At 38.5% G+C, this 24,966-nt stretch overlaps 2 protein-coding genes across 5 annotated transcripts in view; one reads left to right on the top strand and one right to left on the bottom strand.

Moving 5' to 3' along the window:
• Positions 1–218: 218 nt before the first annotated feature.
• mul1 (mitochondrial E3 ubiquitin protein ligase 1) lies at positions 219–8,959 on the top strand. 4 transcript variants are annotated; one of them, XM_042491988.2, is made up of 6 exons: positions 219–378; positions 1,527–1,581; positions 2,113–2,252; positions 2,362–2,449; positions 2,549–2,669; positions 4,942–8,959. In XM_042491988.2, the coding sequence occupies exons 3-6, from the start codon at positions 2,133–2,135 to the stop codon at positions 5,669–5,671; spliced, it is 1,059 nt and encodes a 352-aa protein (XP_042347922.1). In that variant the 5' UTR covers positions 219–378; positions 1,527–1,581; positions 2,113–2,132; the 3' UTR covers positions 5,672–8,959. The 4 variants fall into 4 exon arrangements, with proteins under 4 accessions (XP_042347922.1, XP_042347918.1, XP_042347921.1 ...); XM_042491984.2 differs by having other exon boundaries at positions 2,110–2,252; XM_042491987.2 differs by having other exon boundaries at positions 221–378; positions 1,530–1,581.
• An 8,843-nt stretch (positions 8,960–17,802) lies between these two features.
• Positions 17,803–24,966, bottom strand: part of vwa5b1 (von Willebrand factor A domain containing 5B1) — a 36,895-nt gene continuing 29,731 nt past the window's right edge. Inside the window, exons 21-22 of the mRNA XM_042491844.2 lie at positions 24,449–24,572; positions 17,803–20,947 (exon numbers count right to left, since the gene is read on the bottom strand). Of these exons, the coding sequence (XP_042347778.2) occupies positions 20,288–20,947; positions 24,449–24,572 (784 nt within the window). The 3' untranslated portion in view covers positions 17,803–20,287. The remainder of the gene's footprint in view (positions 20,948–24,448; positions 24,573–24,966) is intronic.

The raw sequence follows: 24,966 nt of genomic DNA, 5'->3' as shown, positions 1-24,966 counted from the left end.
ACTTTGCAAATATTTCTCTACTTTTACTAACAGTGTTAACAGCGTTTACATACTGTGATATTAGCACATTTAATTAAGGGTACCACTATTAAACAAAACAACTATGACACAGAAACCTTAGTTTTTAAAATATATGTCATAATTTAGGTCGAACTACCCAAAAGTCATGATGTTACATATCCGGTGCAGCAGGTGGCGGAATGCACCTGTAGCGTTGGTTTGTCGCCCGCTATTAAACTAAAAGAAGAAGAATGTTATCCGCCAAGAAGGAAAACAGTAGCGGAAATAACGTCGAAATAATCACAGAAAAACATTTTTATGACGCCGAGTAACATGAAATCATAGCGACCAAGATCCGTGAAAATCAGGCCGCTGCAGGTAGGTGCAACGGCGCTGAAACCCGGTTTTCAGCGGCATGTTGGCGGAAGAGGCAGCAGCTAAACTCTGTTAGCTACGATGCTAGCCTGTGACTAGCATGAAGATAACCGTTTGATCCCCGAAAAAAACAGTCATGAGAGGCTCCTTATAAACAAACCTTAACTCTGTGAGTAACAGTAACTGTATAAGTAACTGCTGAAGGAAAGGCAGCCTCCTCCAGCTCCGATATCAAAAGTTTTTCGCATTAACAGCGAGCTAACTCAAGCTAGCGGGTAACTAGCTGGCCGTATCCGGTGACACAAACTTAGCTAATTATAACTACATGTTTATTCGGTATAAAAGGAAGTTAGTAACGAATTAAATAGATTTTTAGGGTGTAGTTTTCAAGTTAACCGCTGTCTGTTGGGTAGCTAAGGTAACGCTAACTGTTTTGTAGCTAAATTAGCTCGTCAGTTGGCTAACTGCTGCTAGCGTTAGCTCAGTTTGTAATGTTGAATAAAAATACATTATAAATCCCGTGAGGGAAATTGTTTTGCAACTGAATAAAATATTTGTTAAAAAGGCAAAAATAATGCACATTTAAATACAAAGGAAGGCATCTAACATAGCATGCAATAAAATAATAACATCAATAGTAAAGATATGTACAGAGAATAAATAAACAAAAAGATTTAAAAGAGCAATAAAAAAGAGAAAATGTGCAAATAATTGTGCAAAAAGTAAAGATGGATGTGCTGTTAAATAGATGTGATAATACGTTCAGTGGTGGAAGAAATATTCAGTTATTTTTACTTAAGTAGTAACACAAAAAGCAATAATAATTAAAAAATAATGCATTCAAAAGTAAAAGTGTTGCAGTAATATACAGAAAGTACCTGTTGGGCTAAGAATTTGTCTTTTTGTCAATCTATTTATGAAGTAATAACCACAGTCATAATGATAATAATAATGATAACTTTATGTTATAGCACCTTTAAAAACAATTGTTTATAAAGTGCTTTGACAGACAAAGCAAAGGCAGTAACTCTGGAAACAATGAAATAAAATAAACATCAACAAACATGCCAAATATAGAAAGGGGTAAAACAGTTAAACTAAAAAGGAAAAATAAAAGTGTATACTGACCAGTTTCCCCTCATCTGTGTCAGCAGGTGACCGACGATGACTATGAATGTGTACCCCACCTCAGTGACCAGTGACAACGTAAGTCATCATGACATGTTGGTTTGGATCAATGACGAATTATCAAGTTAGCCTTTTCCCTAAACTCAGTTAAATCAAACAGCTCAGTCCACACTGGACTCATTTACAGTCTGTCAGCAATTAGCGTATATCATACCATATATCATATATATTATTGTGAGGTTATTTTTGTATGGTGTGTGTATATATAGTGTATATTTCTATTTTATCTAATTTGCAATTTTGTAATATTTTCATTCATCTGAGTCACTCTCTTCCCTTTTCTCTTTCTACTGACCCAAGCTGCTATAATGTGAATGTCCCCAGTTTGGGATCAGTAATGTCTTATTTTTCACTGCAGCATTTTACGTAGTAGCTATTTGAGAGTTAGATGTTTTTATTTTTAAAGCAGCAGAAAATGACAACACTCAAGTAAAGTACAAGTAGCACAAATTGTTCTTATTTTCCAACGCTGGTTTTGTATAAAATCAACACACAGTTTGGAGTGACAGACAACTTCTTCTCTGCTTGTCATCTCCGTCACATCAGCAGTGAATGCTGCAGATCACAACATGGACTCCAGTGGGAAACCCTCAACAGCGCAGATCGTGGTTTTGGCCACCAGCTCAGCCCTGACCGCACTCTTCTACTCCATTTACAAGAACCGAGCAACGACCGTCGCCAGATTAAAGGTGAGACACTTTTCTGCACTCTGTCTTTGTCATGTTTCATGTCAGCAGTGTGTGAATTTCATGTCCATTTTGTTCCATTTGTTCTTCTTAAATGTTTGTATCCACACAGGAAGCCAAAAAAGTCTCCATTGACCAGGATTTGAAAAACCTCCTGTCTGAAACTCCGGGACGATGTGTCCCGTATGCTGTTATAGAAGGTGTGTTGGGCCACCTTTAAAGCATGAATGAAGCTATAATTCACCGTTCTTGATTATAACAATAGTTGTGCGCTGTGTTATGTTTATTGCATGCTGCAGGTGTCGTGAGATCTGTGAAGGAAACTCTCAGCAGCCAGTTTGTCGATAACTGCAAAGGTGTGATTGAACGACTGACCTTGAAAGAGGAAAAGATGGTGTGGAATCGCACCACTCATCTCTGGTAAGTGACTTAGAAAGTTTAGATCTTGTTTAAAGCGTTCTGAGTAAAGTTTATAAAGTCAGAAGGCGGGATGGCAGTTTTGTGCTCAGTCCAACTGACATTAAATAACATTTTTGATCCATTTTCAATACTTAATTTGACAGTTCATGTCAAAAAGCGTTTATGAAAATCTGCCACAGGTGTCCAGAAAGCCTTATTTTCAACTGCAGTCCTCGGGCAGGAAAAAGTTAAAGGCACAACCATAGAGACTAAAAGCAGTGAAAATATACAGATATGAACAGAGCCTGCTCTATTTGAGACAAGAAAGACAGCTGTTCTGACACACAAGGAACTAAGAAAAAAATTTTTTAAAAAAGAAGTAAACATACAACACAAAAACACCTCACTATTCGAGTGTTCACTTTTTTCTGTCCTAATAAACCAGACTCTTGTTGATGTGGAGAGGGTATGGTAGGAGACACGGTTTCTTGTTTGTTGCGATAAATTGTTCCAATCTTGAGAGGCTCTTACAGAAAATGCCGTTTGGCTAAAACTACTTTGTCAGCTTCTAAAAAAGACAATCTCCTCTGGGTAAACAGCATTTATATCTGCTTTAAATCTCACGTCCCGTGCTCTCCTCTGAGAAAAATATCAGACACAAGTATTGTATTTTTTTGTATTGCTATACATATTTTTGCAGTGATTAGTCTGATTACTGTTAGTTCTCGGTCTTGTTGTAAGGTAGAAATAGTTTTCATACAGCGAATCAGATTGTGCATAAAGCAGTAACGGCAGTCTTCTGTCATCAGCATTAACTTTCCTGCTAAAGTGTCCTTTTCTAACCTACAAACATGAATACATGTCTTCTGCACTGCAGCTTGTTGAATGAGCAGTGAAAATAAACATTGGCAGTGGAAAAGTTCACTGCTTACGTCAGTCTGCAGGCGAGACGGTAATTAGCTCCTGAGCTGCAGCACATTAAACAGTGTGTAAATGTACCTGCAAATGTCACTTTGGTCCATTTCAATGCTGGTGTGGTGCTTCCTCTCAGCACAGACACAGACCCACCTTCCAGCTGCTGAGAGGAGAAGGACTCTTGTATTTCCTCAATGAAAAATGAAAAACATTTGGGGAAATAATAAAATTTTAACAATACATTACAAGACATATTGACTGCCTGAACCTGAATGATCCGGCTGTAGTTTCTTAAACTAACCCCTGGGCTTGAATGGGGTCAGATGTTTGTTTTGTTTTGCAAACCTTTTACAGGGTTGCACATTTGTGTTAAAGGCATTTAATTAATTAGGGTCTCAATATTTTGAAAGTCTTAAACATGCTTACCTTACCTACCTACCATTACCTTGTATTGTAAAGTTCAAATGCCTCTGGCATGAATGTCATGAAAATCAGGATATCAGAACCAACAACACTCATATTTTCTTTCCATATAGTGCACAGGGCTGTTCTTCTTCATCTCCGCCACGAGAAAAAAAATTGTGTTTTGTGTTACAATAAAAATTTGTGTAAAATTGTCGCTGTTCCGTAGTAATTGATGTCAGTTCATTTTTTTCCCCTTCAGTTTTGGTTGTTGTAAAATTGGTCCTAAATTGCTTTTCTAAGTGGCATAAAAAAGTCTCAAAGTCTTAAACTAACTTGCTTTGAGTTGTAGGAACAGTTAGAATCCACGTAATGTCGCGAATAATGCATGGAGCTCGTAGCTGTAACCTAACTGTCAAGACTTTAGGTGACTTTAGCTTGTAATAACTTATAATTTATTTATTTTTTTTACACTTATGTTTTTAATTGGGCTTTGGCCCAAAACTGCTGCTGTGGTTCAGGCTGGGTTTGGCCTCGGACAGAAAGTCTGCGGGTTCATTTGGAGTCAGGTCCAGTATTGTGGGTGCGATCATAGCTCTAATGTGGACATTATTTTTGACAGATCCTTTTGAGTCATTTTTTAAAAACAAAAATGAGAAATTAGCTTGTTTTTGCTGCTCGGATATGAACATTTTCCAGTTTTTCTCAGTTTCATATCATAAGAAAGCAGAATATCTTTAGGTTATAGACCGTTGTTGGGACAAAACAAGATCTCTTGGTCAGATCTTGGACTGGTTAACAGTGCTGGGCTTTTTTTTTTTTTTGTTGGCTTTTTTTCCCATACTTCAACATTTTATAGACCAAGCAGCTGCTCAATAAATAAAAAAGTAATAAGATGCAGATTAATCGATTGCGATAATAGTCATAAGTTGCAGCCCTGAACACAGCATTAGTAACTGTGATTATTTGTGAACAGGAACAACACAGAGAAAATCATCCACCAGCGCACCAACACTGTTCCGTTCGCCCTGGGCTCTCATGATGACGATATCGCTGCCACAGTGCGAGTAATTCGTCCACTCGACGCTGCGGAGTTGGATCTGGAGACAACCTATGAGAACTTCCATCCAACAGTCCAGTCCTTGTCCAACGTCATCGGTCACTTCATCAGCGGGGAGCGACCCAAGGGCATCCACGAAACGGAGGAAATGCTGCGTCTTGAAGACAGCGTCACAGGTGTGGGAGAGCTGGTCCTGGATAACAACCTGATCAAGCTCCAGCCTCCCAAACAGGGCTTCCAGTATTTTCTCACTCGGCTGGACTACGACTCTCTCCTCAGAAAGCAGGGGAGCAGCGTCAGACTGTGGAGGATTCTGACTGTCGTCTTTGGCGTCGCCGCTTGTTCCACGCTCCTCTTCATCCTGTGGAAGCGGTACGTGCACCACAGAGAGAGCCGGAAGGAGAGAAGAACGCTGGAGGAGTTCAAGGAGCAGCAGAAGAAACGCATGCGTGAACTTAACGTAGAGGAAAGCAGCGTGTCTCCCACCAGCTGTACAGTCTGCCTGACCCGCGAACGATCCTGCGTGTTTCTAGAGTGTGGTCACGTGTGTGCCTGTGCTCAGTGCCATGACGCCCTGCCGGAGCCAAAGAAATGCCCCATCTGCAGGGCGACCATAGACAGAGTGGTGCCTCTTTACAACAGCTAATGTGGAGCTGCAGAAATGTGTAATAAATCACACAGGATGTCTGCTCGGTCATTATAACACCGGAGATGCGGCATCTTATTCGAAAGCTCTGAAAAGTTTCATATTTGCACTTTTTGTTGCACTTTTCAGCTTTTTCTGACTGCCATGGATAAATAGATATCGGTGCTGAATCATGATGCAATCCCATTTCCCATAAAATGTGCAAATCAAATTTGGAACCTGCAAAATTAGAGAAAATTAAATTCCTTCTTTCATTTTTAGAGAGAAAATTAGATTTCTTTTTGCTTAGACACTGATAAATATTGATTAAACAAATTTTGGCCCTGCATCCCGACAACAGTTTATCTTAGAAGTTTACAAAGAGTCTCTACAAAAGTTCATAAGACAGCACTAAAGAGGGAGTGCACCCATACAAAGTCAAGACCTATTTTAAAATACGGTACATCAATAAAGCCTAAATGTTGTATGGCATAACAGAAATATTTAACATTTGGAATAATTCATGATGAAAACAAAACAATGTGCAGCCAAGCTTTGTAGTGATTCATGTTACTAGGTCGAAGTTAAGGAAGGTAAATTCTGCTGCTTCTTCAGTTTGTTTTTGTTTTTTTTTAAGTTCACGTTGAACCTCAAATAAAGAGCGTGCAATTTCTGTAAGTCTTGAACAGGCCCAAATTAATTCTGCCTGCAGAATTCCTCTGCAGATAAAATAAAAATGTATCTTGAATCAAAATTGTCCAGAGGTTGCCTACCCTTTCTCTTAAAGCGATAGCGGACTCTGAATTCAGGGTTTTCGTCGCTTTACTGCATAACTTTTTTATTCTTGTGCAGAAGGCAAACTGAGCTGTGAACTGTATCAAGCTGCGGTTGAAAGCGTAGCGCCAAAGGAAAGGGCCGTGTGACAGCGAGGTTCAACGGTGAAAACTCTCAAAACAGCGTCCACATAGGCTGATTTTTTAAGATAGGTTTAGCTGAAATATGTTTTGATATCGTCCCCTCTATACAGCAGTGTGATACTGAGCTGTGGTGTGTGTGCGTCGACGGCCAGCTATTGTCTGTACAACAGTGACTGTATACAAGTATCACATACAGCCCCAATTCAAAAGTCCTGAACTGTCACTTACAGAGACCCATTTACTATCATTAAGCAAACTGACAACCTCCGTACTACATGTTATGGATATTTTATATTCACTGCATGAAAATAACAGCACAGAACAACTGATACACTGCACAATTAAACCAAATAGTGATTAAAAACCTGCAGGAGGTGTGTGCAAAACGAGCAATTTGGATTAATTTAGTTTTCAGATCTTCACCCTCCCCAAATCCTGTGAGATTAATTTCAAGTTTCTGTTTTTAATAGTAATCGAAACTTCGAAATATAACAATTCTATGTAGATTTTGTAACACAGAAAAAAATGAGAACAACATCTAGTTCACCTTGTAGAGAGTCGGCCCCACGCAGGCTGAGTCTTTGGCAGCGGCCCCGGTCCTCTGTGCCCTCTTTCAGGTCACTCTCAGCTGCTTCAAAAAAGCATCAAAACACCCCCAAAATAGTCTTTGAAAAGGAAATGACTGAAATACTGAGTTATAGGAGTAGTGTATATTTTTAAAAATGAATCACTGCTGAAAACTACAAAAATCTGCAGAATCCATTTGGATCTGATCATAAATATTAATCAGTCATTTCTTACTTAGGATTGTCATTTTTAATTGCTATATAAAACCATTTGCCAAACATCATACGCAGCATCATTAGAGAGATAGATGATGGAAACTGAAAATATAACAACAGAAAAATGACATTTCAAGTGGAAGAGATTTAATATATTTGGCAAAAACAGAAAGGAGAATGACTCAGATGAGCAAATCAAACGTTCAGTATATTCTGTTTGTGTTTCATTTACTTTATAATTTCAACTTTGCTTCACAGGGACCGTGTATGAAAATCGAATGTGTAATAATTTCTAAGATTGTGTGCAGTAACGGTGCTTTTGGGAAACTCCTCGTTTATGGGATGAATCTCATTTAAACTTTACAGAAGATGCTTTTGGGAAACGGCGTCCAACTTGTTCTCAGTTTTTTCAGTCTGTCCGACTGTTCTTTCGATGCTTTAAGTTAGAATTTAGTTTTGTGAAGGTCTAACGGTTCATTAAAGGTTATGTTTTGTGTGTACGAGCCAGAGGAAAAGGTGGCGTGAGGCAGGGTGGCGGGCGATAATTGTACACGTTTCTGTCAGGTTGTTCTTGGAGAAAGCGGCAGGCTGAACATGTCCCGCTCTTTTTTTGACTTTGTTCTTACAAACACGTGCAGCAGGAGCTCAGGCTCTGCAGACAGACCAGGACCCTCACAGCTGCTAACTGTTGAACTTTGAACCTGCTTTTCGTGGAAAAATATCAGAAACTATTTTAAACCCTTTTTAAAATAAATGTTGCAGACTTTGGGCCTCGTGCAAGAAACAACATACGGACACAATTTCTCATATTTTGCTCTTTTCTGCGATTTGTTCGTATGTTGTTAGTACTCACTGATTTTGGGGATTCACCAGTGTTTGCTTATTTTTGCGTTTCACTTTAATGAGAGAAGATTTTACGAGTTGTCCAGAGCAATCGTTTTAAGACAGAAGAAAAACATCTTGTTTTCACAGGCCACATATTGTTGCCAAACACAAGGAAAAATAAGTTTTACATTTGAGGAACATTTTAAAAATACATAAATATCATTTAATCAAATTTAGATAATGTTTTAGAGTGACTATAATGACTGGATTATTACATTTCAGGGCTAAAAAAATACAATTCTTTACCTGGTCCACTGGTCTCTATTATTATTTTAATAATTTCAGTTCATGTGCATCTTTCTGCTCGACAGTGCTGGGAGGAAGTTAACAAGTACATTTACTTTAGTACTGTACTTTAGTACTGTACTTTACTACTATACTATACAAATCTGAGGAACTTTTACATTACTTAATCTTATGCCACTTTCCACTTATACTCCACTACACTTCGATTGCACTTTTTACTCACTATTATTATTTGATAAGTACTTTACAAATTAAGATTTTGTGCATAAACGTGCAAATATACAAGTTCAGCTGTGAAACAATTAGTCGATTGATTAGAAAATTAATTGGCAACTCTTTTTATAAACCTGCAAGTAATTTTTCACGCAAAAAACATTTCACCGCTCCAGCTTCTCGTATATACTGCATGTATGAGGGCTTGCTGCTTTTGCTTTTAGTATTTTAAAATAATTTTGATGTATTAAATTTATTCAAACCTCTTTACATGCATACTTTTACTGTTAATACTTCAATTTCCCTGAAATCACATTTACTTTGATTAGTTTAATTAACAGTGTTTTAATTTCGTTAATGCAGAAGTTCTTCTCACACCCTTTTTTCGGTGTCTTCAGTCTTGTTTTTTTAATGCCACAGTCTTTGCACACGGCACTAAACCTGCCCTTACATAGTGTTTAGGGGGCGTTACCTGTACTAATATTGGGTGAGAGCAGATTGGGATGGTTGAGAACGTTTGGTGCATCTGGAGTTTAGTTCTTATGTTTGACTTCTTACCAGAAAATTAAGAGAATATACAATAAAAGAGAAATTTCAGAGAATGTTGCCTGAGGTCCATTGTGTAAAATGAGAAAGTAGAAAAAAATGAAGATCTCTGCCAGGAGAGGGAGATATCTGCCTGTGATTCAGGACTTGAAATCAAAGACCGTGAATAAACACGAGAAATGTGATGCCACATGCTCCAAATGCAAGCAGTTGTTTCACTTCATGCTGTTTTTTTTCAGCTCTATTTCAAACTACCTGTACAGTGAAATTTTAAAAATGCAATTTATTTATCCAAATGCAATTTGTAAGTGCTCGGCCCTGTACGAAAGGCTCGGTTTTGCTTCATTTCAGGGGCATAAAATTAAACAACTAATGATTAAAAGTGGCTTTTCACTGAGATCCAGCCACAGTTTTTCATTTCAAGTCAGTGGGCAAAGAAAATAAAACCTCCATTTCTTTTGTAAAATCGATCAAGCGCATTTTTAGTCAGACAGTCGAAAAGCAAAGGATGGAGACCCGCTGGAGTCAGGAGAAAATGCTTCAGCACGATTCAATTTCAGGGCAGCAGGGATGCATATCTGCAGCGGAGGCCGTCTTAAGGCAGCTGAGGCACAGAAGAACACCCTTTGTACTTTCAAATGGTTCTGTATTATACAAAAATATCCCGTTTCATCATCCCACATTATGCCAAGCAATCTCGGATGTATTATTTAACACTACATCGGGACCTTGGCATTATTAGTATTCTGCAGCTTGCCCACTGATATCTATTTTCCAGGAGTGAGCTGATGCCGGTTGGTCTCTAAAGGAACCTGAGCTAAATGTCAGATATACAGTGTAATCATGCGGAGAGAGCATTATGCACTCCCTCCTGCTGGAAGTACTGTACTGATGGCACTAAAAGCCTCGCCATGGCCACTTTACCGTCAGGCCCTGAGCTGACCCCCAGCTACTTACAAATACTCATGCTACTCCTTTCCTTAGTTTCTGCTCTTTTATGTCGCTAATGCTATTTACATAATTATTTTGCCGTTTTAGCAGTGTGTCTCTACGCCAATCGGCAAAAAAAAATCCAAGCTGTGCATTTCTGCAAACCACCGATACTTAAATAACCGATAAGCGCTTTATTATGTGGATTTCCATCTTCACTTTTTGCACACTTATTTGCACATTTTTTCTTTTTTATTTATTTATTTTCTTCTTATTTTTTTTCTTTTTTTGTTTGTTTGTTCTCTGTACATGCTGTACATATCTTTATTATTATTATTGTTGTTGTGTCTTCCTTTATATATATATTTGCATTATTTTGCTTCTTTAATGAATATTTTATTCTGTTGCTGCTCTCTTATTTGCTGCTGTAACATAATTTCCCTCACGGGATTAATAAAGTATTTCTATTCTTTTCTATTCTATACATTGAAACTTTGTGTTTCAACAAAGCTTAGTTAGTTTTAGGCACAAAAAACTCTGTAGTTAGGAAAAGATCATATTTGGGCTTAAATTACACAGTTTGAGGGGAACAATCGTAGCTGCAAAAGCGGTAAAAAAACAACTGCTTTTCATGGCATTATCAAGCACCACATTAGCTGTCTGAAAAATGCTAGAAAAACAGTGACAGGTTGCCAAAAAACAACTTTGTTGTTTGTTGTTCTTGAACAGTGGTGTGCAGCTTGGCAGGTGTCTCGCCTCGGTGACACGTCGTCCACCGTCCCCTCCACCTCCAGGTGACAAGGTAAGCTCGTATACTACGTCACTTTAGAAATGTTGATAAGATCAGTATGGGATGTAACATATTCGTAGTTTGGAGAAACACAAAATGCCAACATTTACTACTGACGACTGGCTGCTCTACACGGATGGTAATGAGTTCATCAGTTTGCTTTTTAAAAAACGAGTGGACTAAAAAAAAAATTTATCACATGCATTAAGCATAAGATGTCGACTGATATTGGTTTTTCAGGGCTGATACCAATACTGATTATTAGTACTTCATGAGACTTATAATGGATTTTGTAACTAATGCATTTACATTTACAATAAAAATTTAAATATTTTCTTCAAAATTAAACATTTGGAATGAAATAACTTCAACGCAAAACTTTGTTTAAATAAATGCCTTTGGCAAATATTTAATCAAAACTGAAACTTTTAACATCTTTTACAGCAGGTTCCCTGCAACTTAAGTTCTAATAAAGTTCAGTGAAAATTCGAATTCAAAAATAAATGAATTAAAATTGACCCCAGAGGTTTTACAACTTAAAAGTTCCTCTCATGCTGACACTTTCTCTGCATGTATGGCAGACTGCCTTCCCTGGTGTAGGTTGAGCATAATATGTACATTTTTTCATTCATTAACTTATTTTATTTGTCACTCATTGCAGGATTTAGGATCAGCTTTAACTTAATTTATTCTTAAAACACGTTTATGACAATAAATCTACCTTGTTCCTTGAAATAAAATTTAGCATATCTACTGTATGTGACGCTGCTGAAACACATTGTAACATGTGATGTATGTTGTAAAACAGTCACAGCAAGATTTAGCCCCCCAAAAAACTTAGGTATAGAAAAAGGAACATGTTTTGGCGTCAAAGTATGTTTGTTATGTAACGTGGCGTGCTTGAGGACTGTACATAAGCGTAACGTTATGTTAAAACAGCCTTGATTTTTGGTTTTAAATGGGACACAAACTGTGGTCTCCTGGATGAAAGTCCGGTTTTGTTTGACCCATCCACTTTGCCTCCTTCCTTTTCAGAATTTCTGAGATATTTTCAAAGTATCTTTATGGTAAATATGTGTGGGAATAATACTGGTACTGGTAATACTACTAATTCCATGGTTGCAATTTGATGTTTGTGTTCTAATGTATTACGAGCATTATAACAGTAAATTGTTTGAAATTTTTATTTTTCTCTCTCTCTCTCTCTGTTTTACCATAGCCATGAAATACTCTTTGGTAGAGGCCTTTATTAAAAAAAAAAATATGAGAATATGATAAAGACTCAACATTGTTTTTTGTCACTATAGCTCCAAGGGCTTTTTTCTTGGTGAGGACTTTAAAGGGTTAAAATACTTAAATAAAGTCATGGGAATGAGGTAAAGTAAAATGGAAAACTAAAATGAGACCAGCACTCACTCACTGTTAAACTTTTTGAGATATTAATGTAGTAAAGATCAGGACAGCAGTTATAATTTTATTATTGGGAATAATGAAATTATAATCACAGTTCTGTCCTGATCTTTACTCCAGTAAAATAATATGAAAACATTTTCTAAATGTACTGGTAAAAATACGTCGTGACCCTGATTGATTTTGAATAAAAAACTATTTTAGATCATATATTAGTTGATATTGTCAGTGTGTAGTATTTAAATTCTCACACAGCGAGCTCCGCTCAGCCATTCAGCTGTCATGATGATTGCAGGTTAATATGGAGATTTTTCCATCTCTGCCGTCCATCCTATACGACATAAGCACAGCCTCACAGAGCTGCTCTCACGGCAGCAGACTCATTAACATTTCTGTCAGATGTTTTTTTCTGAACATGTTTTATCGGTTCTCAAATCTTTGCCAGATGTTCATCGTACACTCTGACTTTAATTCTTTGTTTGGCTAGAAATCACGCAGTGTAACCCAAAGATCTGTCTTTTGGAGACATCACTTATTGAGCCCCCGGCCACGCATTAAGAAACTCTTCTTTCTCATTGTGCTGCAAACATGAAAGCAGCAGCGCTGGTGCGACACCATGGAAACCCTTCGATCTCATCCTGCGGTGCTTTTAGCAGCAGGAGCTGTCACTGTACTGACAGTGAGCGAAGCATCAAAGACATTCCCTCTATTATTCCCCATTTAAGAGTTTTGAATTTAAATGCCACGAGGACTGTGCAAGAACTGCATGATGGGAGCGACACACAGGCTCATTGACAAAGACGTTTACAGTGTTTACCCTCGTGGTTTTTTTTTTCTTACATTTGCATTGTAAAAGAGATCCTATTTTACGCGACATGTATCATTTAGTCCTGATTCAAATCAGATAATAACAAAATATATTTAATATAAAAATCACCGAAATGACCGTTGGTTCCACCTTGGTCAAAATAAACACATTAAAATGTATAATTAACTCCTGTTTTGCACAGTAATTAATTAAACAGCCATAAAAATGGCGCCACAGGCGGCTTATATGGATCAAAGCCTTAATCCTGACTGATTCGTTGATATTGTTTTGTGTCTTTCGCTGCACTCAAAGCTCATCAAAGTCCTTTTATTCTGCAGGGTGTCTGGAGTTGGTACCAAAGACTGCCTTATTAGAGAGTACTACCCTTGAATCATTACAGTTATACTCTTCTTTCATCCGAAAAGTGGTGTTAGCCGTCAAAGCGGTGCGTTGATTTTTCAATCCAATTAGGCTCCAGCCAGGGAGGCAACCTTGTGAAGCTTTTTCAAATGTCGTGTTCAAGTGTTTCTCAATAAAATACAGTTTTGATCCGTGTTCTAACGACACAGCTCTGTTGGAGGCCACTTTAAAAGCCACACATTTCATTTAAATTCCTTTTGAGAGGGGTTTTCTTGTAATTTTTACAAAATCAGAGTATATTCATGTGAAGTACTATCAGTTTTTTTATAATACTATCTAACAGTTTTAAGGTGAAGTTGATACCACCTTGAAATGAGCATCAGACTGTACATAATTTTCTTGTGGAGACGGAGTCTTGTGGACTTTTTGTGTCTCCGTGCTGGAGACAGACGGGTTTTTTTGGGCTGTCCATCAGTCTGTCCATCCCACTCTCATGAACACGATATCTCAAGAACTATGGAGGATATTATCAGTCATAGTTTTTTATTTTCATAATCCGGCCATAATTAAACCTAAAAAGGAAATTGAAAAAGCAAATTTAAAATGTCTTTAATTATGGCCTGATTATTCCTGGTAGAGTAGTAAAATAAAAATCTTTTTAATTGTATCTCTTTTAATTTTCTTTTTAGACTTTTAATTTTAATTGTGACAAAAAACATTCTTCATAAAGAACATTTTTTTTAAAATTTGGCACAAACTTCCACTTTGATTCAAAGGTGAACTGATTAGATTTTAGTGGTCAAAGTTCGAGGTTACTGTGACTTTGCATCCGTCTCATTCTCCTGAATGCAATATCTCAAAAACACCTCAACAAAATTCATCAGATTTGGCCCAAACCTTCTCCAGGACTTAACAATGAACTGTTTCGAACTCGACGGCCGAAGGTCAAAGTTTAAGGTCACTGTGACCTCACAAAGCATTTATGTGTCCCTAACTTAAGAATCCATACACTAACTATGACAACATTTAACAAAAATATCTAACAGAATACAATTATGAAGTGCTGACGTTTTATAGACAAAAGGTCAAAGGTCGACTTTGCTGGGACATCATAATGATAGATATTCATTTGTCCTTTCAGATACACAAACAGACAACCACAGTAACAACAACAAGACAAAAGCATCAACACGTTAAAGTGATCTGCATATCAGGGTGCTGCATCCTCACACACAGAGGTTCAGTTATTTCACAGTTTGTCCACAGTTTGTTGAACAGAGCAGCGCTGGTAGACACAAATGTCCAATTCTCCCCAAAAACACGTATTTCTGGCCTTTTTTCATGTCATAACTGAGGAACAGAATGGGAGACATTTGGTCAGCTCCTGAACGGATGACTCTAATCTTGGGTGCTCACCTTGAAACTGTGTTGGTCGTATCGATCTTCTGTGCTGCCGGGTTGAAGATGTTCGTGACGTATCCGTGTTTTTACAGACATGGATGTTAACTGTCACTGACTGGTGTGCGGAGGCATACATCAGTTAATTATGACAAGATGAATTGTTAGAGCGTCAAAATAAGGCTTCATTCACTGGAAACCTACGTTTATATTAAAGTGAAACTACCATGTAACCATTATTATATCAAGCAACAAAGCCAGTAAATATGTCAGTGTGCAAACAGATGAAAACATGAATAAAACATATTTGGAGACACTCTGGACCAAACTAAACATCAGTGCTGAGATAATTTTCCTTGCAGCACTCCTATTAGACCATGTTAGATAAAAACACCAATGGTTACCATGGGAACTGCTAATCATCCCCAAAGTTGAGACAAGATTCATTTATTTCACCCTTATGACCTACCTCCGGACTAGCTCCCAAGCAGACAGTGTCATTACTTATGTTTGTCCTGCACGCTATTTATGTGCACATTAAACTGCTGTGATACAGAAGCCTGAATTAAATCAGACATCAGCCTCCGCTCTGCAGCCAGAGGAGTTTAAGGAGCTGTAATAATGTAGGAGAATAATTAGCACTGAGGATCTACTGTCTGACAGAGCAGTGTGAAATAAAATTAAAAACAAAAAAACAATGGCAATTGTGTGAGTGGAGCTAAATGAGGGGTTTGAGGTTTTTCTACCTAAATTTAAATGAACCCCCTTGAAACCTGGATTGAAATCAGTTTTGTGCTGCGTTTAGACGCCTTTCACAAGCTATTTCACCCTTTGACACCTAAACAAATAGGTTTAGTTACTTTCAAAAACATGGGGAAGAATGCAATGCCCAATTTGGCAAGAAATATCCCACACACTGCAAGAAAATTACCTAAGAAGTAGTTTTAAAAAACAGGTGAGGATTGTCAGAAAAGTATCACCAAATAAAGAAAAGGGAAGAATGTCCCACAAACTATATTTATAATCATAACAATTTTAAATTTAAAATTATGTTACAGAAAAAAATTAAAAATGAATACATTTTTATTAGCACTTTTTCTAGGTCATTTTCATGTTTGTTTTTGTTTTTTACTTTTTTTCCCTTGAGAACCTGGATCAATATAAGTTTTCTTGTGCTGCATTTAGACACCTTTCACAAGCTATTTCACCATTTGAAACCTGAGCAAACTGGTTTGATTTCTTTTGAAACTATGGGGGAAAAAGGCAATGACCAACCGGAAAAGAAATGTCTCACAATCTGGGAGAAATTAGTAAAAGGTGACAAGAAATACATAAAAATTCGTTTTAAAAAGGAAAAATGTCCCAAAAATGACATTCATAATTATAACAATTTTATATTTAAAGTTACGTCAAAGAAATAAATATTAAATAAGATTTATAAAATACATATATTTTTATTAGCACATTTCACTGGGTAATTTTAATTTTTGTTTTTTGTTTGTTTTTCACTTCTTTTTTTTTTGCTTATTTTCGGCTGATTTTCTTGTAACTTTTTTACTAATTTTGTTGGGCCTTATCTTGTCAGTTGCTCATTTCCTGCTCCCCACATTTTTTAAATAAACCAATAAATTTTGCTGCGGTTTTAATGGGTTAAAATCCTGCTTAAGTGTGTAGAACCACCCTACTGCAGCTTCTCACTCATTCATCACATATAATTTTTTAATTAACGCTGCACATGACTGGAGACGTATACGTGTTGCATCTATATGAGTTCAGATAATATATTTCCTGATGCTTTGTCTTATAGTCAGTAACCTGGCAACAGTGCTTGGTTGATAAGTTTTTATAGGGTAATGTCTTTTGCTGTTTCCACACATAATATCACAGTGCACCTGAATAGACTGCCAGACTCACATAGCTGTGTGTTACTGTCTGTTTTTAAAGCCCTGCAGGCTGTCAGGACTCAGTCCTGTTTGATCTATGAAGCAGGCATGTAGGTGGCTATTAGCACTGCAGTAATGAGCTATTATTTCTCTCAGATCGTCATCTGTTTTCTGTCCCTCCATTCCTCCTTCGCTCATCCTTTTCAGCCCTCTTTGTCTCATGCTGGGAATGCTTTACCATGTAATGGGGCGGATGGTATAAATGATGCTTTGTCATTCTAAATGCTAGTTACCCTCTTTGATTTCAAGGAGCCGTATTATGGCAGCCTCTGTTGATAATGAGACACATATTGTGTCACATTCAGCAAATGTCACCTTGATATCACATCACCTACTGAGGCAGGCGGAATCATACAGCATGTGTTTTACTATGAGATCTACTCGAGAGGACAGCAATACATAACTTCCTCCACTTATGACTCTGCGGCCCTTCGATCTCTCAAAGGTCAGCACTGTCGATATGGCTCGCTATGGGTCAGTGTGCCAAGTGTCAAAAGCTCACCAGATTTTAATCTGATGTGGAAATTTGTCCTGATTTACCTTACTAGTGTTGTTGTCAAGACCATACTAACCTTGACCGAGACCAGAGTGTGCCGAGACCGATTTCTTTAACAGAAAATTTTCCAGTATTATTTTAAGGTAAAGTAATATTTTTAAAAGGCAATTTCAAGGCAACTTTTGGACAGTGGTGAGTAACAACAACCCCACCTACATGTAAGAGTACTGTCTGAGGTGGAAACACTAAACAGATCTAGGGTCGAGCTACCTGTTCATAGGTGGTGCTTTGGGTTATTATACCTAAAGTATTTGATGGAAACGCAGATTTTGCAACTGCGGAGTCATCTGGCAAGGATGGCAGAGCCAACATAGCAGCAGTAGCAAAAACCATGTGAGCAGAGAACAGCACCAAGACAGGGCGTTTTTATTAAAACGAGAGGGGTCCAAGCATCGATCCCTGTGGTACCCTTTGTTTTCAGCAGTAGAGCAATAATGGCTATAGAACCTGTAACTTTGGTTGGTGAGTATTTTTTTATTTTTTTTACATGCACCTGCAGAGCTGATCATAGCATCAACAGTTATAAAGACACTACAGAAGCTTTCAACAGCCTCAAACAGTCAACAATCATTTATAAAGGCACACACAGCAAGTTGCAAGATACCGCACTATACAACTGACCCAGTACATAAAAAATACAATTTATAACAATTACAGCTGCACTTACTACTGCAATTACTGCACAAAAAATTACTGTATGACATCTATCGTATTTGTCATTTCAGAGAGCAAAATACTGCACTACCGGCTCCAATGTGGCAATTCGGTCATTAAACATCATAACAAACACCTGTTTTCATGCAGAAGGATTTACGCAACTCAGCCTGAGTGAAAAAATGAATAAATACCTGAGTAAAGCAACACTGTGATGGACAAGGAAAATCAATACATAGGCAACACACAAGAAAAAGAATAAGAAAGAAAGAAGGGTACGTAATGTATATTTAAGAAAGGGGCCAATCATTCAATCAACAGATCTACATTTTCTGCCAACTTTACACCTTGGTTAGGCACTTGCGGTAGATGAACTGTGAGCATGACAGAACCAACACGTCCTCATACCCAAAGGACAAAATAGGCCGTCTGCAAATGACTCCCAAAACGACATATGACCATTGGAGAGTACCAGCAACAGGTGCTATTGAACGTTGGGAAACGATCACAGTTTGAAAGAAGAGGTTAGCGTTTAGGTTTAGGCAACAAAACCTCTTAGGTTAAGTTAAGGAAAAGACCATGCCCATTGCCGCAAAGCCCAGCTTCTCCGAAAATACACACTCGCTGCAGTTAGTTTCAGGGGCTGTTTACCAGACCCAAGTGTCTTAGATCGACCCGTCCCTGTTTTTTCATGTTTTTTCAGGCAGGATCCCTCCTGTGTTGCTCATCTTGAGGTTTCTACCATTTTTTCCCTGTTAAAGGTGTTTTTTGTTGTGGGGTGGTTTCCTTACCCGCTGTGAGGGTTCAAGGACAGAGGGATGTTGTATGTTGTAAAGTCCTCCAAGGCTAATTGTGATTTGTGATATTTGACTTTTTAGATCAAATTGAAATTGAATAGCCTGGCCTACAATGAACTTTAACTTTACTAATCTGTAAAGCACGTTGGGTTTCCTTTTGGTATGAAATGTACTTACCAATTGGTTTTTGTGCCTAAACCACAAATTTACAAAATAATGTACAAATGTAACATACATACATGCATACATTTTTTCTGACAATTGGGTTTTCTAACTGCAGGGAGTGTGCATTTTCCAAGAAAATTGACCTTGGGACAATGAGTGTTTTGTTGATGACCAGAACTTTGGTATTTTGGGATGTTGCAATGATGGGGAGTCCCCTTTGTCAGTTGGTTTAATTAGCTATGCAGCAATTACAGGGTGTAAATATATTAACTATGTAAGGACTGGTTTGTGTGGTGAAACCTTTTCTAAAACGTCCTTATACATAGTGAACACTTAACTTGTAACAAGGTGGTGGTTGCACCGTGTGTTTAGTGCTACCGACTTTAGTCCAGGTCTGTGTTACTTTTTTTGAAATGAAAAACTAAAGCATGATCAAAACCTCTACTCCAAGACGGGTATACTCAGATAAATGAAAAAATATAAACCGTATGTCTCATTAAATAATAAACAGTAAATTACATGCTAGTGGGATACACATTCATAGATTCCCACCAAAGCCACATAGCTTTTTAAACAAACAAATATTAACATATATTTTATGTTCTCTTGAGCTGTTTGCATATTTTTCCGTGTCTGCTTTAATCAAACTGAAGAAATGGCAAATAGTAAGAACACTGTAATGGTAACAGGCAGTAGAAAAGACAGGCAGTACTGCGAGCAAGTACCCAGATGTTGTCATGTAACATTTTTTCCACAACACAATCAATCCAAGAAATGATGTGAAGATGTACAAACAGCACGTGTCAATCAGTGGAACAGTTTTCTCTTACATTTGTTTTGCAGCATTGTCCCCAAAACATCAATATGATGACAATAAGAGCTTTTCTCAGATGGTCAGTGGTCCAGCATGCTACTAAGTTAATACTGACATTCGTCGTCATGAAACTCAAATCTGTGGCATAGCTCTGATCTGATCCCTTGCTGACAGGGATCCAGCTACAGTATATGGCACCAGCGAGGTAACAGCTTGCACATAGTGCCTCTGAAGAGCCTGTGATATGTTTAGAGGAACAGCACACGGACAAAAGAAAATACACATCGTTCACAACTGCAACGGCAAAATCAGACTCCAGAGGACAAACTGCCAAACAGAGAATAGTACAGCTTCAGTTAGCATAGTATCATATGGAGCTGAGTTCTTTCAGTCGTCTGTGTTTTCAGCCGTGGTTTAGTGACCTCAGACGCTGTTGGGGTTGTAACAGAGCATGTTCAGTTGCAGGTTTTCATCCCAGTGTCTGAGGATGATGAAGAGCTGGTTGGCAGCAGCCTTGACGGAGGCTAAGTCTCGGCCTTCCGGGATTTCCTGTGCACTCAACCACATGCTGGCCTTGGCGGCTACCAGTTCCCACTCTATGAAATGACTGGCGGAGCTGTGCTCCAGCCAGGCGAGGGCCACAGCTGTGGCCCACACCATGCTCTCTGGATCCTGCATCCTCTTTAGCATGCCACCGGGCGATGCTGTTTCCAAGCCCCCTGACCCGGAGCCTCGTCCGCTGTCCCCCTGGGAGTGTGGGGAGAGCAGCGGCTCAGCAGCGGTGGACAGACTGCTTAATGAGGAGGGACCAGCATCCGACCAGGAGCTCTTGGATGGATGAGACGGGCTATGGATGCTTACAGGGTGCTCTGCAGGTTGTTGATATGTTTCTGGTTCACACAGTGATCTGCGTTCGCCATCGGCGCTCTCAGCGCGGCGGCTGCTAGAGTGGGACAGGTGCCCGAGGCTGGTGCGGTGACTGGTGAAGGGAGACGTCCACTTTAGCTTGTCCATGGGCACGCTAATGGCATCACACAGAGCTGTGTCCAGGGGAAATGCACCGCTAGCCAACTGCAGCAGCACCTGTGCAAAAGGAAATAGTTTATACCTTGACATAGAAAAAGCTTTGTGTTTGTTTTTTCCCGTGTTTTAATCAGCGGTGTAGTAATATTTAAAGAGATGGGGTTGCTTTATAGCTCCAGTTCTGTCAGCAATTTGTGTTTTTATGCATAGCAAACAAACACAATAAGACGTGAGGGAGCACTGGATCAACTAATTTGAGTGCATGCTGTTTTACTGCACTGCATATTATAACAACATTCGTCTATGGCTTATTACTTCCTGATCCAATCAGCAGCTGGGCATGAGCTGCCTCGCAATAGGACACCTCCATGGCTGTTGTTAAAGGAGGAGAAATAATTTTTAGAAGCAGCCATTCTGATCGTACAGATGTTTCCTTTCCTTTGAATTTGAAAAGTGATGAATAATACATGAACAAGGTGCTGTGCGCTGAATAATTAGAGTGTCCTTCAAGGTCTCGATGGTTTCAGGTAGAAGCTGAGTGTGGTCTTATGATATTACAGTGAGTCTGGACTCTGCTTTAGGCCCCCTATTGCTCTATCACTGACAATGCTCATAAAATAGGATTTGTCATTTGCTTTTACGACAATTGGGAAAAAGAAACCTGCTGCATGTGTTCAGATGACTTGATTAAAGAAGTATTTCACTGCTGGAAAGATGGCCTTTTAATAAAACTAGGATGTCAATGCAATAGAAAGACGTTTTTGTTCAAGAGGTAGAAATCCTACAAAGGCCAGAATGCATTGCAAAAAGGCTGACAAGGGTTTCTGAAAACATCTGAATCAAGAAATTGGAAACTCAGTAACAGAATCAAGGTTTATATTTGATCAGTGCTGCTTAGTTTTACTGTTTGATCTCATTTTTTTGCAGGAAGCAGTATGGCGCCCACTTCCTGTTCACAAATTCTCACTATTACAGCCAAATATGGCACTAAAATATGTTTCTAAATACATATTAGGTGAGAAATAGCCAGGGCAGCAACATAATCTTGTTTTATATTCAATCAGCACTGCCTAGTTTTGTAGCTGTCTCTTGGTACAGTTCTGTACGTACAGTTTATGTGCATCAATGTATGTCAACCAGTGGAGTTATACTGGGGGGGGGATATTCAGGCACTGGTTATAAGGAGGGAATTTTACTACAGTTCATCTATTCTTACTACCCACTACCCTTGGTCAATTATGGGTAAAATTAATAGTCATATACGTTGTGAGTCTCGCTGTGTTGTTGTTTAAAATGCAAGCTAAATACTATTTATTCAGTCATGTGCAAGCCAGCTAACAACACAAATTTAATACAAAATTGTCTGTTTTTAAACTGAAAAATGCAACTGTTAAAATCACTTTTATCCACCACTGACTTCCTGTTTTTATAGTCTCCATATTATTTTATTTTTTAAATTAGAGACTAATTAAACCGTCAAAGAAACTGGTAATTTGGGACTGATATGCAAGCAGTGCTTCTGCGTTGGATTTGAGTCAGATACAGCGTGCTTACATGCTGACACCTTAGCCCCCTGACTGCATCGTGCTGCAGATCATAAATTATTGCTCATTTTAGGTATTTTAAAATCAATTATTTAGACAGCACGCTCTATAAGTGATGTATCAACAATGTAAGCGATGCAAAGAAAGAATAATCTACAAAATACAGAAATAAACTCACACACACTATACAAATGAAAAGCAAAGACACTACACTAAGCTTATTAAAGCCTCTTAGGGTGATAAAAAGTGATCCTGAAGGGTGCTCAACGAAGTCCTCTGCCAGGGTCACAAATCCCCTGAGCTTTCTGACACCAAAATCAAACACCAGGCTGGATTTGCCAGCAGCGATTTACTGATCTTGCCAAGAGTTTCATCATTTTATCCTTATAGGTGAAAATCTCTCCAACAAAATAAGCCAACTAAAGGGTGCGACTTTTAATTTCTTCAAGGCAACTATTTGAATTCATTCTTTTTATGCCAACTGACTGAAATTAAGTCTCCTAAATTATAATGAATATGAAAAGCTCACAAAGCTGGCGCAGATGAAATTTTCAAAGCTATTGTGAATGAAAATGGCTCTCTTTTACTTCAGTCTCGCTCTACGTTGTGGAGATGTGCCTGAAATGACAAAGATTGCTAGAATTGTACCAGTCTTTAAGTCTGGTGATGACATGCACACCTACCGAACCATATCTATATTGCCTACTTTCTCCAAAGTTTGAGAGAATTGTGTAAAGTAGACTTGGGCTTCCCCTTAAAAGTCGTAGATTTGAATCAGTATTTGGAGACCCCTCAGTTGCCTTAGATTGCTTCAAGTCAAGCAGTCGTTTTTTGTCCGGGGTTTTTGCTAGTCAATGTGCTCAGCAGTGTGCTACTGGGGACGTTTTGGTCTCCAGATTTTGCAGCGGAGTCAGCGCTCTTCACTTTAACGCTACTCTAGCAGGCAGTGAGTGACACGGTGCAGATACTTGGCACAGAGAGAGAGAGAAAACTGCTCTTCTGCTTAGAAGTGGTCAGATTACAGCTCACAGCAAGTTATAATACACTGCTGTCTCTGGTTTTGTTTGATGACTAGTTTCAGCAAAAAAATTTGTTTCACATTTAGGATCCGTTATTAGAGCTTCCTTACTATATCACATGAATTCTGCTGTCACACTGAACGACCCGCCGAGCCTCATTCAAACTTAAAACTTGACAAACAAAAGGAATTGTTGAATATTCATGTTGAATTAACAATCAAAGCAGGATTTCTCCTCCAATTGTCAGGGGTGAATGGGGGGTAAAGGCAAAAACTTCAGTGGTCTAAGCCAGGCTTAAGTGATTGCTTAGACAAATCAAATATTTTTGTCCCATCACAGTATGGCTTTAGAAAAAAGAACACCACTCATATGGCGATTCTTAATCTCATAAATTAAAAAATGTCAGTGGTCACATATCTCAAAGTAAAACCATCAAATATGGAGTCCCCCAGGGATCAATTTTAGGGCCGCTTTTCTTCCCTCCCATATTCTACAGAAAGCAATTATTGCTGATGATGCAAATATAATAACATCACTCAATGGAAACATAGTCATTTCGCAATTGTGTTTTATCGACATTTCGAAAATATCCTTAAGTTTTGCGTTAAATCTGTCATGTAAACCTGCCTATTGACTGACAGCTGACCATTGGCTTGGTTGGTCAGGGTCCTTAATGTCTCAGGTGTTCAGTTGTATATCCATATAATAGTATAATACATGCACTTTTTGAAATATTGTACAGACTATCTGCGTAGTTTCTAGGGCTCCAGATATCTTAACAGGGTGTTCTTTTTCACATCTCTGTTAAATATTCTAAATTCTTGTATTTCAACAGTTTTATGAATAAAACTGAACTGAAATATTCAAACTGTCACACAATGTGACTCATTCGTCTCCTCTGACAAACCCACAGTCAGTTCAAATTAGTGTCAATCAAAATAAATGCAGGTTGACAAGAGCATTCACAGGATATAGATATATGGATATCAACTGCCCACCAGAGGAATGTAGTCTTTATTCTCGTTGTCACTCTCTCCAATCGAATCACCGGACTTGCTGTGAGATCGACACATGAATCCTTTGGCAGCGCGAGTCAGGAGACGAGTCCTGCTGAGGGCCAACCTGACAGAGGAGAGGGAGAGGCAGATGTAAATCACAGTATGTGAAGCACGTACCAACGTTAGATTTACATATCTGACATATCTCAACAACCATTCAATAGATTGACGTGGAATTTGGATCACACATTCGTAGTACCCAGAGGATGTGTCTGTATGAACACCAATGACAAGCTCCCATGTTTTGCTCACCGCCTGCTGAGGAAAACAAAAGTGCTCAGCCCCGAAGTTAGCCAGCGAAGTAAGCTTCACACTGACCCTGATCCAGCTCTCTTAAGGTGGACAGTTAAGGTGGACTAGCCGTGATCTCCGCCACTCCTAATCAGACAGTAAGGAATCTCTGGCTGCTGAGTTAGGGACACAATAATTGATCCCAACCAAAAATGTATTTGCCGTCA

This window comes from Plectropomus leopardus, chromosome 9 (genome assembly GCF_026936395.1).
Source record: "Plectropomus leopardus strain MGB_pleo_1.0 chromosome 9, ASM2693639v1, whole genome shotgun sequence".
Taxonomy (NCBI): Eukaryota; Metazoa; Chordata; class Actinopteri; order Perciformes; family Serranidae; genus Plectropomus; species Plectropomus leopardus.
This window is presented reverse-complemented; position numbering and strand designations above follow the sequence as displayed.

Coding starts and splice junctions, on each gene's coding strand:
- mul1 (XM_042491988.2), top strand. CDS start 2,133: ATGGACTCCAGTGGGAAACCCTCAACAGCGCAGATCGTGGTTTTGGCC. Junction 2,450..2,548: donor CCCGTATGCTGTTATAGAAG/GTGTGTTGGGCC, acceptor TGCATGCTGCAG/GTGTCGTGAGATCTGTGAAG. Junction 2,670..4,941: donor AATCGCACCACTCATCTCTG/GTAAGTGACTTA, acceptor ATTTGTGAACAG/GAACAACACAGAGAAAATCA.